The 18,204-nt window shown below is 52.9% G+C and overlaps 1 protein-coding gene across 5 annotated transcripts in view; it reads left to right on the forward strand.

Annotated features, from left to right (window-relative positions):
- EVL (Enah/Vasp-like) overlaps window positions 1–18,204 on the forward strand; it is an 87,165-nt gene that overhangs the window by 19,499 nt on the left and 49,462 nt on the right. For 4 of the 5 annotated variants that reach the window (XM_036253031.1, XM_036253023.1, XM_036253015.1 and 1 more), the window contains exon 2: window positions 12,081–12,249. In XM_036253031.1, coding sequence (XP_036108924.1) covers window positions 12,115–12,249 — 135 coding nt within the window. In that variant the 5' untranslated portion in view covers window positions 12,081–12,114. Of the gene's footprint in view, window positions 1–5,542; window positions 5,967–12,080; window positions 12,250–18,204 lie in introns of those variants that run through there. The other variant, XM_036253040.1, reaches the window with a different exon arrangement.

Consider the following 18,204-nt stretch of genomic DNA (forward strand, 5'->3'; position numbering starts at 1 on the left):
AGTTGGGATTTGAAGCCGGGTGTCTGTGTTTTCAGAAGCTAGGCTTAGCTCCGGCTCTCAAGGTTAAGTCGAGGTTAAAATCAAAGCTTCCCAATCTCTGTTACCTTTTGCAGTGTCTGATTTCACACTGTTGATGAGACTTTCTCTGTCCCCCGTGGCACCCATGCGTCTCAGTGTCCATCATCTGTTCATTCGCCGCCTCCCCTCCCTGCCTAGATTCTTGGGGCAGGACGCAGTGTTACTCATTGCTGCCTGCCGTGTGCCTAGTAAATGCTGTGCCCTCACTCAGGTGTTCGCTGAACTGAGCCGAGTCGCCATGCTGACAAACAGGCGTGTTAGCCGGGGCTCAGCCAGGTCTCATTCGCAAGCTGTCGATCCACCCTCAGAGGGGAGCATACTGCCCCGTCCTCGGCCCGGCCAGCTCTTCACAGCTGTCCCGAGGCTGTGGAAACCCATTCCACTTCCACAAGTGGTCAAAGTCACAGACTCAGGACACAGGCATACACTGGAATTCGTACCATTGGCCCTGATGCCCACATGGCCTGTCAGATGGCTCGCCAGCAGAAGGGCTGTGTTCGGGCCTTGAAAGAAAGTGTGGGAAGTGCAGTGAGTCGGGTTCAGCCAAAGAATGCCAGTGTGTTCCCAGGCCCGCGGGCTCCCAGAGGAGTGGAGAGCAGCTGTCAGGCCCCTGGGCGGCGGCGTGAGGGTGCACGCAGGAGACAGACACTGCACACGGGGCGCAGCAGTCTGACCCTCCCACCGTTCGGACGGAAGGGAAGGTGTGTGGCCGTGACACCGAATCTGCTCTTCCCTTACCAGAGCCTTTCTGTAATCCTGATGCTCACAGGGGGCTCAGCCGTCGCCGTTCGAGCTGCTGCACGTCCATCCAGCAGGTCTAACCTCTGTTTGCACTGCTGTGGCGCCGCAGGTAGCACGTGGCCGGGAGGCCTGCCCTCTCGGGGGTCTGTGACTCAGACTGTATCTGTAACAACTGAGACATCATTTGCCTATTTCACTCTTGTCTCATGAGTACACAGTGGAATTTTCCAGGGGCTACATGACACGCCTTGACATTGTCACTGTGGCAAGTCATGAAATGTGTACTTGTTTTGTTTTTTGTTTTTTTAATCCTCACCCGAGGACATTTTTTCATTTTTTGTTCAGATAGAGTTGGAGGGAGAGAGAGGAAGAGAGAGAGAGAGAAATATTAACGTGAAAGGGACACATCGAGTGGCTGCCACCCGCACGACCAACCAGGGCCGGGGACAAACCGCAACCGAGGTACGTACATGCCCTTAGCGGGAACCGAACCCAGTCTCTCTAGACTGCAGGCTGACACTCTAACCGCTGAGCCAAAATGGCCAGGGCTGTACTTGTGTTTTAAAAATCCTCTGCTTTCGTTTCAAACATGGAAAATGTAGACAGGTGTAACTACCCAAATAGAAGCTGTTGTGACGTCCTCGGTAATCTTCGTGGTACAAAGCAGTCTGAGACACGCAGTTTTGAGAACCACTCTGGGAGTGTACAGTGATGTGACTGTACTGGGAGAAGCCCGTCCGGGCGCTGCTCCCCCTGGGAGGGAGGAGGGGCGCTGGGACCCAGAGAGGATGCGGGGTTCCTCGTGAACCAAGCCACATTATGAGGCCGTGCATGCCCTACTGAGGGGTGGCATCGGGAACCTGTCACAGGCATGAACTATTTCAGAATTACACCTTCAGGCTAGAACACGACATTAACCCTCTCTCAAGCCTGTCCCGTTAAGAAAAAGCAGTCACCCCGTGGATGATTCACTTGCCGAGAGGACATGCCCCTTTCCGTGGCAGAGGCCCGCGGTCTCTCCCTTAACCCGCCCGGCCTCTCCAGGAGAAGGCCACTGGTGAGCCGCTGCCTGACGGGAGGTGACACGATAAGTCCCCACTGTCTCCTGTGTCTCGTCCTTGCCGTGTACTCTGAATTTAATCCGGGGAAACAGTCCAGAATGGGGGCAGCCTACGAGACATTTGCCTAAACTGCTCACACACACAAATCAGTGCCAATAACAAACAAAAAAATGGCCTAACATTCCAGCATTAGAAAGAAGCAAGCTGTCCTGGCCGGTTTGGCTCAGCAGTTGCAGCGTCAGCCCGCGGACCAGAGTCGTGGGTTTGATTCTGGTCAAGGGCATGTTCCTCGGTTGCAGTTCAGTCCCCAGGGTCATGCGGGAGGCAGCCAATCGATGTGTCTCTCACATCAATGTTTCCCTCTCTCTCTCTCCCCCCTCTCTTTCTCTCACTCTGTCTGAACACCTTAGCATCAAAGTCTGATATCTGCAACTTACTTTCAAATAGTTCAGAACAAAACGACATCAAAAGCGATGTCACTATGGTCAAGCAGGAAAGCCCTGTTGTCCAGCAGAAAGCAGGACCTGTCATCTAGTCCCGGCCCTCCCACATCAGCCACAGGATGCTGGGAAGCTCTTCCCTCTCCAGGCGGCTTCCTCCATCCAGGAAGTTCCTTGTGACTATTCCTCAGCTCTGGCAAGGCTGTGCTTCCCAGTCCCTGTCGCTCAGTCGCTGACTCGGGACCTGGGAGGACATCCACGGAGTAGTCTTTTCACTCCGCTTGAACGAGCCAGGAGGAGCGATGGGAGGCCAGGGCCATGGCTGAGGGCGCCGCCCTCTCCTCTCCCAGCCTCTGCTGCCGCTGTTCTGTCCGCCGGAAATGGTCCACCCCCTCCCGGCAGGATGAAACGTGCCCTCCTTGTACCCATGGCGCCTGGCACACACCTGGGCGCTGTGGACTGCGTGTGTGCACGTGGGCCCTCCCCTTGACGGAAACCATGTCTTGTATTCACGAGAAGGCCGAGTTTTGTCTGAGTGCTGGGCATGGGTATATATTTGGTACGTGGCCGGTAGTTAGTAAACGGGCTGTGGTCTTGGTTTATCTGTAAACGAATGCAGGAAAAGGGAGAGAGAGACCTGGGGTGGCCAGGTTGCAGGTGAGTCGTGGTCCGGTGGACCCTCCCGCCCCCAAGGAGTCCTTGAAGGCCGAGAAATATGACACCTGGCAGATCTAGGCGAGCTCAGAGGCAGGCGTTTGTTACAGATGGTGGTGGGGAGAGCGCTAGTCCCCGTTACTAGGGCTGCAGAGGGAACAAGCCCCGAAGCCTGCCTCATGGAGAGAGCAGCTGCCGTTGGTGGAAAGCACAGCGATGGTGGAGAGAAGTCAACAGCGTCTTTGCAGTGGGGGTGAGACTCTCCCAGGAGGCGGCAGACACAGGAGGAGAGGTTCGAGGAGAATCCATGCACAGCGCAGGGCTGGGAGACCAGGCCGGGGAGATGCCCCTGCACTGGGCACCCACAGACAGGACCCAGCGCCCCGCACGCAGCCCCGCGTGTGGATGGGCTCCACCTGAATTCCCCACGTGCAGACGTGCTGGGACGGGCCCACCCTCGGCGCGTTCCGACGGCAGCCTCCCCGGCGTGGTTAGTCAGCCGCACTGTCTCCTCGGCCTTCTGTGAGCAGAGCGTACGCCGGTCAAGAAAGATCGTTACTTCATGTTACACAGCCGTGCTCTGCCTCCCCTGTGATCCCGAGGCTAGCAAGTGACAGGCCAGGCCTGGACACAGCTCGGACCCTGACCTAGGGCTCCCTTGCCTTCCCACAGTCCCCGCGACTGAAGGCGGACCTCACGGGACCCCTGGTCCCTGCCCGCCTCGGGTAAGGTCAGGAAGGGGCAGTTTAGAGAAGGGCCAAGCTGGGGCTGCCAAAAGCCAACAGGAAAGTTCTGAGAGGGGCTAAGCAGACAAGCATGAGGGCGTCTGTCCCTGGAGGGCAGTGGGTGAGAGGGCCTGAGCACTGGCCTGGGGCCTGGGGAGGTGGCGTGACAGGCTGCGGGAGACTGTGAGTGGGGGACCTGGGGGAGTGAGACCCGAGGAGCCGGAGGGGGGCCTCTAGAGGAAGGAGGAAGGCAGGGTCCGGGCCAGGGTTGTCTGGTGCCAGGGGGCTCCGGACGATCACAGTGTAAAGTGGGGCAGAGGTGACCACGTGAAATCAGGCGTGACTGCGGGGGCCACTGAGCTGGCAGGTGCGGGAGGGCAGTGCCAGCACGCCCCGTCCCGGAGCCTCTCTCGGCGCCGGCCGCGCGATTCTCAGCCCGCTTTTCAAGCTCACTTCCGCGGCTTCTGTACTGAAAGTCAGCAAGGCCGACCTCACAGACTGGCTCTGTTTCTGCTTGGCTTTGGGGACTGTATTTATAGCCACTTCCCTCTGGCCCCCACCGCTCCCTTCTCACTCGTTCCCTCTCGGCAGCTGCTGAGCCGCGCCCGGTCGGGTGGAGGTGCCATGCCGTGCCCAGGAGCGGGTAGAGAGGACCAGACCACCAGACCTGGGCCTGCCCTCGAGCGGTCACGGTCTCGGGGAGCAGATAAGCTCTCCACAGCCACCATGGAGGCTTGAGAGTGACCAGAGGCTCACAGGCCTCGGCATGGGGCTGGGGGCAGACACTCACCTGTTAGGCACACACATGGCACCTGCTGGGTACTGGGCACCTTCATGTAGAAAAATACTTAAGTTTTGTTAGCTTGTCTTTCAAGTGAGAACTCCTCCCGCAGAACCCTGTGGGCTTTCTACAGTAGCACTATCTTATACCTATTTTGTAACTGTTTCTCCTACCAGAGAGTAAGCCCCTGAAGGGCAGAGCCATGCCACGTTCATGCCCAGGGCCCAGCGAGTGCTTTCTCCTGGCAGTTGCTAAGTGAATGGGAACGAATGAACAGATGTTTGTTTTTATCCTCACCCGAGGACATTTTTCCATTTTTTTTGTTCAGATAGAGTGGAAGGGAGAGAGAGAAACATCGACGTGAAAGGGACACATCGAGTGGTTGCCACCCGCACAGCCCAACCAGGGCTGGGGACTGAGGAACCCAGGTCTCTCTGCACCACAGGCTGGCGCTCTAACCTCTGAGCAACCGGCCAGGGCTGAACAGATGTTTTCTGAAGGCAGTGACCCTTGCCCTGTTCTGTGAGAAACGCTGAAATGCAAACCTAGGAAGGAGACAGCAGGTCAGGCAGAGAAAACATCTTCCTTCTTTAATTTCTTGAGTAATGCCAGGAAGTCATTTTAATTGGCCCAAATGTCCAGAGGATGCTTTTGCCATCAGAGCCGGCTGCTGGTTGGGCTGTGTGGGCAGACCGCCCTCCCCTCCCTGGTCTGCTCCAGGCAGGGTGTGGGCAGCACCAGCTCCAGGAGAGCAAGGGCAGGGGTTCCCTGGGATCCGCGAGGTCTGCCCTGTTGTCTCAGCGTTCCAGAGGTTAGCGGGGGCAGGAGCTGTGGCCTAAGCCCTGATGAGCTGCAGGGGAGCCTGTCTTGAGGAAGTGGCCCTTGCCCTGGGGCACACATGCCCATCAGAGGAACCTGCAGCAGACAGGCCGACGCAGTGAAAGCCGCTAGGGCAGAGGGCATGCTAACGGGGCCCAGACCGTCTGACTAGCCTGGGGCCGTCTGCAGGAGGGGTAGGAACCACTGGCAGGGCAGGCTGGAAGGGCATCCCAGGCAGAGGGAACCGCCTGCGTTAGAGCAAAGAGGCCTTAGAGAGGAGGGTCTGTAGGGGCCCTGGGTGTTTTCACCAGACTGCCTAGGGAACGTGGGTCAGCTAGGAGCAGGAGGTGAGGACGGGTGTGAGGGGCCACCCAAGCCTGCTGAGGAGCTGTGATGCTAATGACTCACCTTCTGTGCTGTCGGGCACCAGGTAGTGCACCAAGCCTTTCAGTTCTCACCACAACCCCAGGAGAAAGCAGGAGAGGCCGGGTCGGTAAAGGGAGGGTTAGATACAAACAGACTGGGGAACAGAGAAGTTAGCTGATTTGTCTGCGGTCCTGTAGCCAGTGAGTGGCAGCTCCCGTGAGAGGAAAGGCACCATCAGACTGGCATTTCCTAACGGCCTTCATGGTGACTCGGGGACGTGAGACTTGAGCCCAGTGTGCAGGTGTGGACGAGAACTGACGAGGGCCAGGACACGACAGCAGGGAGGGAAGGAGAGGAACCGATCCGAGTGGTGTCAGGGAGCAGGCAGGTGACAGCGGTGGAGGGGAGGCAGAGAGGTGGCTTTCTGGTGTCAGACCTGGGAGGGTGGGGATAGGTGGAAAGAATGCTTTCCGTTGCCAGCATGGTGAGCTGTGAGGTCTCCGAGGTCCTCCAGGTGGAGGCGTCCAGGGGTTGGAACTGTGGATCCATCGCTTAGAAGAAAGATCAGGAGCAGAGATTCATCCTCATGGAGTCCGGCAGTGTATTGGTGACCCTGTGAACTCCGGCCATGGGTGAAAGAGCCCATGAAAAGATTGGAAAGTTAGTGTTTCTGGGGATTACTTCACGGACCATTTTCATCAGAATCAGCGGGAATGTGTTAAAACACGGAGACCAGGCCCACCCTGGTTTGCCAGGGACTATCCTGGGCTTCCCACTGACTATCCTATGTCCAGGAAATCCCTCCATCCCAGCACACCTGGGCTCCCAGTCCTGCCGGGACGCATGATCAGAGCGATGGGTCGTTCCATCTGAAGGGAGCCACAGGCCAGGGCGCTGAGCTGAGTGGGACCACTGCCAGCGCTGGGCGGAGAGAGAGGCCTCGATCCTGGTCTCCAGAGACCCAGGCAGCAGAGCGTGGAGGGGGCCGCCCACATCTCCGCATTCCCAGGCCTGGAACTGGGGCCAAGGGGCAGCCGCCCGCTTTGCAGTAGGCCCAGCCTCGGAGCTGCGGTTCCCTGACTCTGCTCCCAGGCCTTGGCTGATGGTGATCTCTAAGAGGTGCTTGTGTTCGGCAGCTGCCCTCTCTGAGAATAAATGGAGTCGGGTTTTGAAAGGCAAGTCCCATGGAGCGGTGCCACTCACTGGCTACGGGCCTCAGACAAATCATAAACACACTTCTTCACAGTTAGAGAGTCACTTCAGCAAGCAGTTGTCAGCGTCTGCAACACACAAGGCCTGGGTTCACAATGGGGAAACGGGTCCCCACCTTCAGGGAACTCACGGTCTAGTGGGGCGCACAGATACTTACGCAGATATTGAGAAGCTGGACAAACTGGTGAGTCCCGTGATAGGAGGACAGATACCCAGCCAGTGTGGCTCAGTGGTTGAGCACTGACCCATGCACCAAGAGGTCACCTGTTCGATTCCCGGTCAGGGCACATGCCCAGGTTTTTGGCCCGATCCCCAGTGGGGGGCATGCAGGAGGTGGCCAGTCGATGTTGTTTCTCATTGATGTTTCTATCTCTCTCTCCCTCTCCCCTCCTCTCTCTGAAATCAATGAAGAAAAAGCAAGAGGAGGACAGACTGGTGAGCCCTGTGACAAGAGGCAGACAGAGCAGAGCTGTACCTCTTCCAAGCCCATCCAGCAAGCTTCTTGTGATTAGCCCCTGCCTCTCGGTCACCTCTTTGACTTGACACCCTTCTGCCCTGACTTAGGAACTTCCACTCGGTTTGTCAAGTTTTTGTAGTAAATGCCTGGAAAAGCCATGAAAGGGATTTGTAGGGTAGAAGGGTCCAAGGTGACTGCACAGGAGAGAGTGTGGCCGGGCTGGAGTGTCGGTCAGCCTGTGACAAACTCAGAAGCTCGTTCCTGGTCAGTGGAGAGTGGGGGCGAGAGCCGGCAGCTGGCGGCGCAGGGACCCTGCTTTTTCAGAGGGTTAGATCGAGGGAGAGCCTCAGACTCAGTTTCGACAGATGAGGAAACTGCTCAGAGCAGCCTTTAGGACTAGGTCCAGGGGGCGAGTCCATTAATCTGGTGGTTCAGCGCCAGGAGAACAAACCAAAGTGTATTTTGACCCATTTTTCCCACTTGCCCGTTGGTTGGTTTGATCGTATAAAAGCAGCCCTTTGAGAACCCGCTGTAGCTTTTCTCGTCCCATGTGGTTGCTCAGAGCCAGGCGGTGGGAGCGAGGCCGTGTCCACGCGGCACACACTGCGTTGGGCTGTGGGGAGGGCGCCGGGCAGACTTGCAAAATTTGCAGGAATTTATATGTTTGTATTTTTTTAAAATAGTTCAGTCATTCAAAAATAAGCTCTGGTCGGTTTGGCTCAGCGGTTAGAGCGTCGGACCGCGGACCAGAGAGTCCTGGGTTCAGTTCCCAATAGGGGCATGTACCTCGGTTGCAGTTTGTCCTTGGTCCCGGTTGGGGTCATGTGGGTGGCAACCACTCGATGTGTCTCTCTCACGTTGATGTCTCTCTCTCTCTCTCCCTCTTCCTCTGTTTCTCCCTCCCTCCCACTCTGACTGAAGATAAATGAGAAAATATCCTCGGGTGAGGATTTTTTAAAAAGATTTTATTAAAACAAAACCAAACCCCAAAGGGATGATAAGCAGGACGAACCTGAAGCAGAATAAATGCGTGCTTTCTTGCACTCAGGTTGTCAGTGACAGGAAAGTAAGCAGAGGCAGGCAGGCGTGTTCACATGGGGGAAAACAGCCGAGTCTTGGTTAACCACAAACTCAATTTGAACCTAGTGTTAAAAACAACAGCAGAGAAAGGAGCCCGTGGCCGTCATTACAGTAAGAAAAACAGCTGCTGGGGGTCGAGCACCTCCTAGGAGCAAGCACAGCAGCGGGCCGTCTACAGCTCCGTCCAAGCGCCCCTGAGAGGCATGTGGGGTGCGAGGGGCCCGGGTCTGCTTGCGGTTCTCTGCACAGCACCTGGCCCTGCCTCCTGCCTCTGCTGCCTGCCCCCTGCCCCCCCCCCCCCAGGGTCCCACATCCCCTTCCTGAACTCGCCTGGGCTGAAAGCGCTTCATCTTAGCCACTTCCCAGCATCTTCAGAAAGGCTCCGCCAGCCCCTCCAGGCTGAACAAGGTGTGTGATCATCTGTCTCACTTCCTGAGTGGCCGTGAGCACGCTGAGGACATTGACTGTCACACTAAGATGAAATGATCATATCCAGTTATAGGACCCGGATACCAAGAAACTGACAAGTCGGAACTCAAAAGGGAGCTTGCAGCTTTGTCGTGCGCATAATGGATGGAAGAACCAAGTTGTTCCTCTTCCTCCAGTTGTCCACTGGACTGTCATGGGCTAGGGCAGGGAGCGGACTGTCACAGGACAAGGAGGGATTTCCTGAGGCTGCGTTGGAGGGTGTAGGTCTCCCTCGCTGGCAGTTTTCATGCAGAGGCTCTGTGTGCGTGCAGGGCTGCTTAGAAGGCACGCAGTACCGGACGTGGGGGTGGATTCGGCCGTCTCGAGGGTTCTGTTCAGCCCTGAGATTCTACGCTGAGCATTTATTACGCACCTGATCTGTGCCAGGTTCTAGGAGCATGGAGAATGAGGCAGGCATGCCCCTGCCCTCAGGGAGCCTGCACTGTGGCAGGGTGTGTCACTTTGGGTCTTCCAAGGAGCAGACACCAAGACCCTGTGGACACTGGCGCACACGTGGTGGCCATCCAGAGAGGTGGCTGCTGGCACCACTGGTCTACTCTGCTCCGTGACAGGCTCTCCTGGAGATGTGAAAGGCACACTTCCACGGCCGCCACCCAGGGACGCTAGAGAGCATTGCCCCGTCACATGGCACCTTTCTGAATTCGCTGCCCCAGAATCATCTCGAGGACCTCTGTGGTCACATGCTGGCAAGCGGCAGAACTAACGGTTTCAGCTCAGATCCCTCGGACTTAATAATGCCTGTGTTCTGTTAACTAGCACCAGGCTGCACCTGAGATCTCTCCCAGCCCGAGACAGAGCCCGGAGCACACACCTGCTGGCCTCGCACCCCTTAGCTGCCGAGCTGTCGGTGGCCGTGGCGCAGCTTAGCCATAACTTGATTCTCTCCGTTTATATTGGAAGGAGACTGTGATTGAAACCGAGGTCTGTCTGGTTCTGTGTACAGTTTAATTTCTACCAGACTTCATGAGGACAGGGCCCAAAAGACGTAGCTAGGGGAAGGCAACTCCTAAGCATACTCTCTTAAAAGACCTGGTTTCGGGCGCCAGAGGCAGGGACAGCAGAGCCCAAGGCTGGAGTGGTTCTCCCCGCTGGTGTAATGTGGCTCTCTTCCTATTTGCTGGTCACAGATTTTCCCTTAAATATCTGTGAACTCTGGGAACAAAGATGCAGCACAACTGCAGAAACAGCCCTTGAGAGTTTGTTTTTTTTTTAATTGATTTTTTTTTTAAGAGAGAAGAAGGGAGAGGGAGAGAAACATCGATCAGTTGCCTCCTGTATGCACCCGACCAGCAATCGAACCCACAATCTGGGTATGTATCCTGACCGAGGATCGACCCGGCGACCTTTTGGTGCACAGGATGATGCTCAAGCAGCTGAGCCACACCGGCTGGACACGACTCACTTCTGTGCACCCGTCCACAGACAGAGCCCCCAGCACAAGGCGTACCCTGGACTCTGAAACCCCAGAGCGGAGCTAAGGGTGGGCGGCAAGTTTGAGGCCCAGCGTAGACTTTCCGAGTGGGTTTGACACCCAGCAGTGGCACATGAAGTCACTGGCTGGACAGCCATGAACTGTGCAGAGGGGTTCGTGGGAAGTGAAGTGAGGGACATGTGTGGAAAGGCTCTCCGTGCACCGTCCGCTGAGCCACTGTTTTTTGTTTGTTTGTTTAAATAGAATTCTTTTTTTTAAATATGTTTTTATTGATTTTTTAGAGAGAGGAAAGGAAAGATAGAAATATCAATGTGAGATAGAAACATTGATCAGCTGCCTCCTGCACACCCCCTACTGGGGACCGAGCCCAAAACACGGGCATGCGCCAGGACCTCTCAGCCCATTGGATGACGCTCAGCCCACTGAGCTACACAGCCAGGCCCCACTGAGCCACTGTTAAGATGACCTGTACTCTGGTCCTCCGCCACCCAGGTCATCAGGGAGCTGAGCTGGGTCCCGAGGAAGCTCAGCCCTCTGGACACAGGCACCGGCTAGGTAGGCAGGTTGAGGTTTCCAGGTCACCGAGGGCCAGGCTCCTACAAGCCACTGATGTGTCACCCAGTAATCAGGGGGCTGGGAGTGGGATCTTTTTCTAGTATTTTGTTTCCCTGCCTTACATATGGTGAAGTGACCATACTGTGACTGTTCCTGGCAGCTTGTTCTCCTTTTTATGATCATCCATTATTGTACACACTTCTGCTTCTACTAAATTATTTGGGCCCAAACCGTGGGGCTTTAACTTTTGTTTCTTTATCCTAATTCAGTTGTGTTCACGTGGCCTCCCTTTCTGATGGCGGCCACCCTCTCTGTCAGCGGTGCGCCTGCCTGTATCACGTCTTTGTAACTGGGGGTTCTGATGTGCCAAACGCTGAGGAAGCACATGTTCAGGACGGTTCGGCTGGTCCGCCAACGAGGGGGCGGCGGGGTCCTCCCTGTGAGTCGGCAGGCGTGCCCGAGTTCAGCGGTGACTGTCCTCTCTTCCTTTGCTGCCTCCCTGGTTTTCTGTCGTATTCTGCACAGACGAAGTTGCATCCTCATAAATGTCTACAGTAACGTAGGGTACAGCCGTGGATTCAGTTGGATTTATATCAATCTGTTCTTTAAAAGCAACCTCATGTCGTATCGTCTGCATAGCCTGCGTGATAGTCGCTATCAGACTGAGCACTGTTGCGCGTGGGGAAGAAGACGCTGGTGTGTGCTCTGCCGTCGGAGAGCGTGGTTGGGAATCCCAGAGTCTCGCTGCACACCTGTGTGGATCCGTATGCATCTTTCTAGGCCTCTGCGCCACAGCTTTCCCGTCTACAGAACGGGCTGACGCCTACGTCGTACATTGTGAAGCTCCAGAGCTCTCACGCACGGCCCTGTTTGACACGGTGCCCGCATGCCGTGGACGGTGGTCCCTTGTCACTGCTGTCCCCCCACATGCAGGCGCCCTTTCCCCGAAAGGGAAGCTGTGTGCCCTTTCCAGGCGAGCGCAAGTGTTGGCCCAGAACTCTCCTCTCTCCGTGGTCTTTGGAGAAGGAAACCCTCCACCTCTCGGAGCAGCCGTCCACAGGCAGCTGGAGCGCTTGCGTGGGGAAGTTCTCTGCGTCACATGGCAGCTGGCCTCCGACTCAGAAAAGGGCAGAGCCAGCTTCCATCCCTCACGGCGGACGCTGACAGTTACGTTTTCTCTTGCTCCACAGTGAACAGAGTATCTGCCAAGCCCGGGCTTCCGTGATGGTCTACGATGACACCAGTAAGAAATGGGTGCCAATCAAACCTGGCCAGCAGGGTTTCAGCCGGATTAACATCTACCACAACACTGCCAGCAGCACCTTCAGAGTCGTCGGAGTGAAGCTGCAGGATCAGCAGGTGAGTGCGGGAGTCACAGGGGTACCCCCGAGCCTGTGCAGTGCATGAGCACACTCACGCATGCACTCGTACATGCACATACATGCATACACTCACACATGCACATGTGCACACGCACACTCACACAGACGTATAGTAAAAAGAGGTCCAAAAATAAGGTCAGGTTTTGAAGTGAGAAGATCTGGGTTCAGATTCTGACTCCACCTTCTCCTGCCCCAAGGCGTGAGGCCTTGAGCAAACCATCTTTTCTGAACACCATTTCCCACATCTCATAGAGACAGTACCCACATCCACAATCCTCACCGTGTTACTGTCATATTAGAATAAAACAGATGTGAAACAGCCTTGAAAAATATATTGTACAAATATGTTCATTTTATTCTGTGCCTACATATCTATAAGTAAAATGACAAGGAAGATTTGGAGTTCATCAAGCCCCCTAAGTCTTACTTTGGAAGGAATAGCAAGGTGAGTTGAAGAAGCTGGGGTCATTTCTCTCCCTAGTAGCACACCCTGGACAAATCAGACAAGGCGGTTTGTGAGTGTCCCTGGTAAGTGCCTCCGAAATGCAGGGTAGGCCCGCCTGTGTCAGAAGTGGTCGCGTACACATAACTAAGACGGAGTAGTCCAAGGTGACGTGGACCAGCACAGAGATGCAGGGAAAGGGTTCGTGTGGCCTGACGTCGTCACAGTGACGTTGGTCAGTACTTCGTGCTCTCCCTCCAGCTCGCTCTTTAGAGGTTGGCGGGGACGCTTCTAGCAGTGAACTCAATAGGCCTGTGGTTTCGCGTTCGTGAAAAACTGCCGGGGCAGCACCGTCTGGTGCCCCTTGTCGCTCAGGCCTTGGCCAAGTGGAGCGGCAGGTAGGCAGCTGTCTGCGAGGATCGGCGGGGCAACACTCAGAAAAGAGAGAACAGAAACTCCGGTCCTATTTTTAGTGGGTTGCCAGTTGAATGAATGTGTTTCTGCTTCAGCCAAAATAGCCCTACCTATTAAGTTTCAGATTCTTGTGGCTACAAGGGGCATCCCCACTCCAGGACCCCTGATAAAGGGAGCCTGTCTAATCTGGAACTCCTGGTACCTTCAAAGGCCTCCCTGACCCTTGTTGATGAGCCTTACTGATAGGAAGGTTTCCCTAAAACCTAGGAGCTGCTTCCCTGTTCTCCCAGTTCATTGGTTTTAGCTGTGCCTTTTAGAGGCACACTGCGTCGTACACGGAAGAGTATAGAGCACCTTTCATCCCAATTACGGTGACAACCAAAACACCTTGCCCATTTTCCTAACACCCATGGGTGGGGGCTGATGTGGCCATGCCACCTGGTACTCGCCTTTGACATAAGTCCATTACCTGGTGCAGTTTCCGAATCATAGTGGGCATTCCCTACGTGATTGCTTTTATTATGACCAGTCGTCCATTCCCTTCCTGCCTCTCGGTTGCCCTCCAGGGCACACTGGGAAGGCGGCACACTGTGCTGGAGGGGGCGCGGAACTGGAGACTAGGATTTCTGGAAACCAGTGTGCACCTTGTTCTCAGGAGGCTCCGTACCTCCCTGCCTCCTGCAGAGGAGACCACATGTAGGGCTCATTTGGGGGGAGGACTTCCCCGGGCAGGGAGACTGGCAGCAGCCTTCAGGGATCTGGATAAATTCAAAGAGGCTGTGTTGACTTCAACTTGGAGATCTCCTAGTGCGGTGGTTCTCAACCTTCCTAAAGCCGTGACCCTTTAATACAGTTCCTTGACTTGTGTGTGGGCGTATCTGCGTGTGGGCGGACCCGCCTGCAGATGGATAGAGGAGCGGTGTCTCCGTTCCTAAGACCACTGGAAATATGTGTTTTCCAACAGTCTCAGGCAACCCCTGTGAAAGGATCGTTTGACCCCCAAAGGGGTCACGACCCGCAGGTTGAGAACCGCTGTCCTAGAGTCTGACAGAGAAGTTACCAACACACCCTTGCCGTTGGAATTGCATGTTCAAGACACAGGTTTCTAGAATGTTGCCTTTATTTCTTCTTCATCTCTGAAAAATAACTTTGCTGGATATAGTATTCTTAGCTGGTGGTTTCTCTCTTTCAATATTTTTTTATTGTTGTTAATCCTCACCCAAGAATATTTTTACCATTGATTTTCAGAGAGAGTGGAAGGGAGGAAAGGGAGGGGGAGAAAGAGAGAAACATCGATGTGAGAGAGACATATCAATTGGTTGCCTCCCACATGACCCCGACCAGGGCCGAGGAATGAACCTGCAACCCAGGTACATGCCCTTGACTGGAATCGAACCCATGTCCCTTTGGACCATGGGCCATCACTCTAACCACTGAGCCAAACTATCCAGGGCTCATTATTTTTCTTTATTTTTAAATTTTTTATTAATTTATTTTTGTTACAAATGCTTCTCCTTTTTCCCCTATTGAGACCCTCCTCCTGATCTCGCCCCCCAAATCTCCAGCATTGTTGTCTATGTCCATGGTTATGTATACATGCATATAAGTTCTGTGGTTTATCTCTTCCCTCCCCCCCACCCCCCTCTTCTGAGGTTTGTCAGTCTGTACCCAGCTTCTATGTCTCTGGGTCTATTTTGTTCATCAGCTTGTTTTGTTCATTATATTCCACGAATAAGTGAGATCATGTGATATTTGTCTTTCTCTGATTGGCTTGTTTCACTTAGAATAATACTCTCCAGGTCCCTCCATGTTGTCTCAAAGGACATGAGATCTTTCTTTCTTACAGCTGCATAGTACTCCATTGTGTACATGTACCACAGCTTTTTTATCCACTCATCTATTGATGGACATTTGGGCTGTTTCCAGATCTTAGCGATTGTAAATAGCGCTGCTACAAACATGGGGGTACATATATGCTTTCTGATTGGTGTTTCAGGCTTCTTAGGGTATATTCCTAGAAGTGGGATCACTGGGTCAAATGGCAGATCAATTTTTAATTTTTTGAGGTAATACCATATTGTTTTCCATAGTGACTGCACCAGTCTGCATTCCCACAGCAGTGTACTAGAGTCCCCTTTTCTCCACACACTAGCCAGCACTTGTTTGATTTGTTGATGGCAGCCATTCTGACAAGTGTGAGGTGATACCTCGTTGTTGTTTTAATTTGCATGTCTCTGATGATTAGTGACGTTGAGCATTTCTTCATATATCTCTTGGTCATTTGTATGTCCTGTTCGGAGAGGTGTCTATTTAGTTCCTCTGCCCATTTTTAAATTGGGTTCTTTGTCTTCCTTTTGTTGAGTTGTTATGAGTACTCTATATATACTGGAAATTAACCCCTTATCTGATGTATCGTTGGCAATCATGTTCTCCCAAGTAGTGGGCTCCCTTTCCATGTTAATGCTTGTTTCTTTTGCTGTGCAGAGGGCTCTTGATTTTTCATATGTCACTTCACTCTCTTCTGACCTGTAGGGTTTCTACTGAGAAATCTGATAATCTGATAGGGTTTCCTTTGTATGTTACTGTCATTTTTTCCCCTGGTGGCCTTGAGAATTCTTTCTTTGTCATTAACTTTTGACAATTTATAATGTGTCTTAGAGAATGTCTTTTTGAGTTGAGATAATTAGATGTTCTGTTAGCATCTCATACTCAAATGTCCAATTCCTTCTCTAGGTTTGGGAAGTTCCCATCAATTATTTCTTTAAATAGGCTCTCTATTCCCTTCTCCTCCTCTCCTTCTGGGATACCCATTTTATGTGGCTTTTTCTAATGGAGTCAGATAGTCCTCATAGATGTCTTTCTTTTTTTTTCAATATGTTTTTATTGATTTTAGAGAGAGAGGAAGGAGAGAGGGAAATATCAGTCGGCTGCCTCCTATACGCCCCGTATTGGGGATCGAGCCCACTACCCCAGCATGTGCCCTGACCAGGAATCAAACCAGTGACCTCTTGGTGCATGGGTCAATGCTCAACCACTGAGCCACGCCTGCTGAGCCTTAGTCTGTCTCTTGTTCCACCTGAGTCATTTCTGGACTTCTGTCTTAGAGCTCACTAATTCTCTTCTGTCTTGTCTGCTCTGTTTCCTTTGCTTCCTAATGCGTTCCTCATCTCGTTTATTGAGTTCTTCAGTTCTAGAATTTTTGTTTGGGTTTGTTTTTATAGTTTCAGTCTCTTTGGTAAAGTACTCCTTTTCATTCCTTCTATCCTGAGCTCATTGAACTGCCTTCCTGAGTTTTCTCGTATCTCATTGAGTTTCTTCAGTACCGCAGTCTGGGGTTCCCTGCCATGTACATCTCATCCTTTCATGACTTTGAGCTCGGTTTCTGGAGGCTTATCATTTTCTGTACACTTGAGATAGTGGACTCTTCTTGTTTAAATTCCATTTTGATCTTAATTCAGTAGATTGATAATTAGAGGTCTTTCTTTTATTTTCCAGTAGGTGGTGCTATAGAGCAGGTGTTGTTTTCTCTTAGCAGCCCTGCTTACATTCCTAGGTCACCTTGAGGGTGTTTGGTGTTATGGAAATTGACTCCTGGGTGATCATGATGGGGTGGGGTGGGTATCCCACTGTGTCCAGGTTGCCTCAGTCTCCGAGTGCCACCACTGTGGCAGGTGTTGGGGAGCCAGGTTCTTGAGCAGCAGCATTGACTCCTGTCCCAATGGCCCTATGGCCCCAGGCACCACTGGCTGTTTGATGCATCTCCTTAACCACACCTGCTGCTTCTGGGTTCCACAGCAGTGGGGGTGGGGCAGAGGGAGCCGGCTTCATGGGCATCAGTGCTGCTTCTGCCCCTCTTACCTTCCACTGGGCCATGGTGTGGGGATCGCACCCTGACTCCTTCACTGCTACTGCATTAGCGGAGGCCTTGGCAGCCACCAAACTGCATCTGCAGACACCATGCCTGTCCTTCTGTCCCGCATCCCCTGCATGTTCCAGTACGTCCACCTTCAGATGTGCAGCTGCGTGGATCTCTCAGGCATGTTTGTGTGCTGAGCAGAGGAACCGTTGTTGGAGTGTAGATGTCTGACTTGTAAATTTAAGGGGAGACACAAAGGTTCTTCTTACCCCCACCATTATGATGACATCAACTGGAAGTGTAAATTGATAGAGCCTCTCCGAAAAATAGTTAGACCATACCAAAACTCAGTACACACCTGTATCCGCTAAAAGACGTGTATGAAAATACTCATAGTTACATTTATAATAGCCAACAGCTAGAAACTACACAAATGTCAGTGGACAGGGGAATGGATTAGTTATTTGTGGATATCAAAAGATGAAATGTGCCCAGCTGGTGTGTCTCAGTGGATTGAGTGTCATCCCATAGACTAGGAGGTCCCGGTTCAATTCCTGGTCAAGGCACACACCCAGCTTGTAGATTTGACCCACACTGGGACATGTGCATGAGGCAACTCATCGATGTTGCTCTCTCACATCAGTGTTGCTTTCTCTTTCTCCCCTCCCCCCCAAATCAATAAAAAACCTATCCTCCAGTAAGGATTCTTTTAAAAAAGGATGAAATGTTACCAATGAGCATTTCTCTCTCACATCAATGTTTCTCTCTCCAAAAAAAAAAAACATGAAATGTTATCTAGCAATCAAAAAGAATAGATGCTTATAAATATAATAACATGATGAATCTCATAGACATTATGCTTAGTGAATAAAACAAGAGTGCATACCGTAAGAATCCGTGTCTATGTAGTTCAAGAGCAGTGAGAGTAACTGATGGTGATAATAATCAGGAGCATGGTCATCCTTGGAGGAGTGTTGGGAGAGGGGTATTTAAGGAAGCTGATCCATACCCCAAAGTGGACTTGCAGCAATGTACGTGTTCTGAGCAGAGGGAACAAAGGAATGGAACCATTGGGTCGATACAGAGAGTTTCACTGTCAGCCCATTAAGTGTTCACTGGATCCCTCGCGGCAGATGGTCAGGTGACACAGCAGTGTGTGTCGTCTGTATATACATCCAAAACTCATTGGCCCTGGCTGGTTTGGCTCAGCAGTTAGGGCA

Source organism: Molossus molossus, unplaced genomic scaffold (genome assembly GCF_014108415.1).
Source record: "Molossus molossus isolate mMolMol1 unplaced genomic scaffold, mMolMol1.p scaffold_m16_p_1, whole genome shotgun sequence".
NCBI classification, from domain to species: Eukaryota; Metazoa; Chordata; class Mammalia; order Chiroptera; family Molossidae; genus Molossus; species Molossus molossus.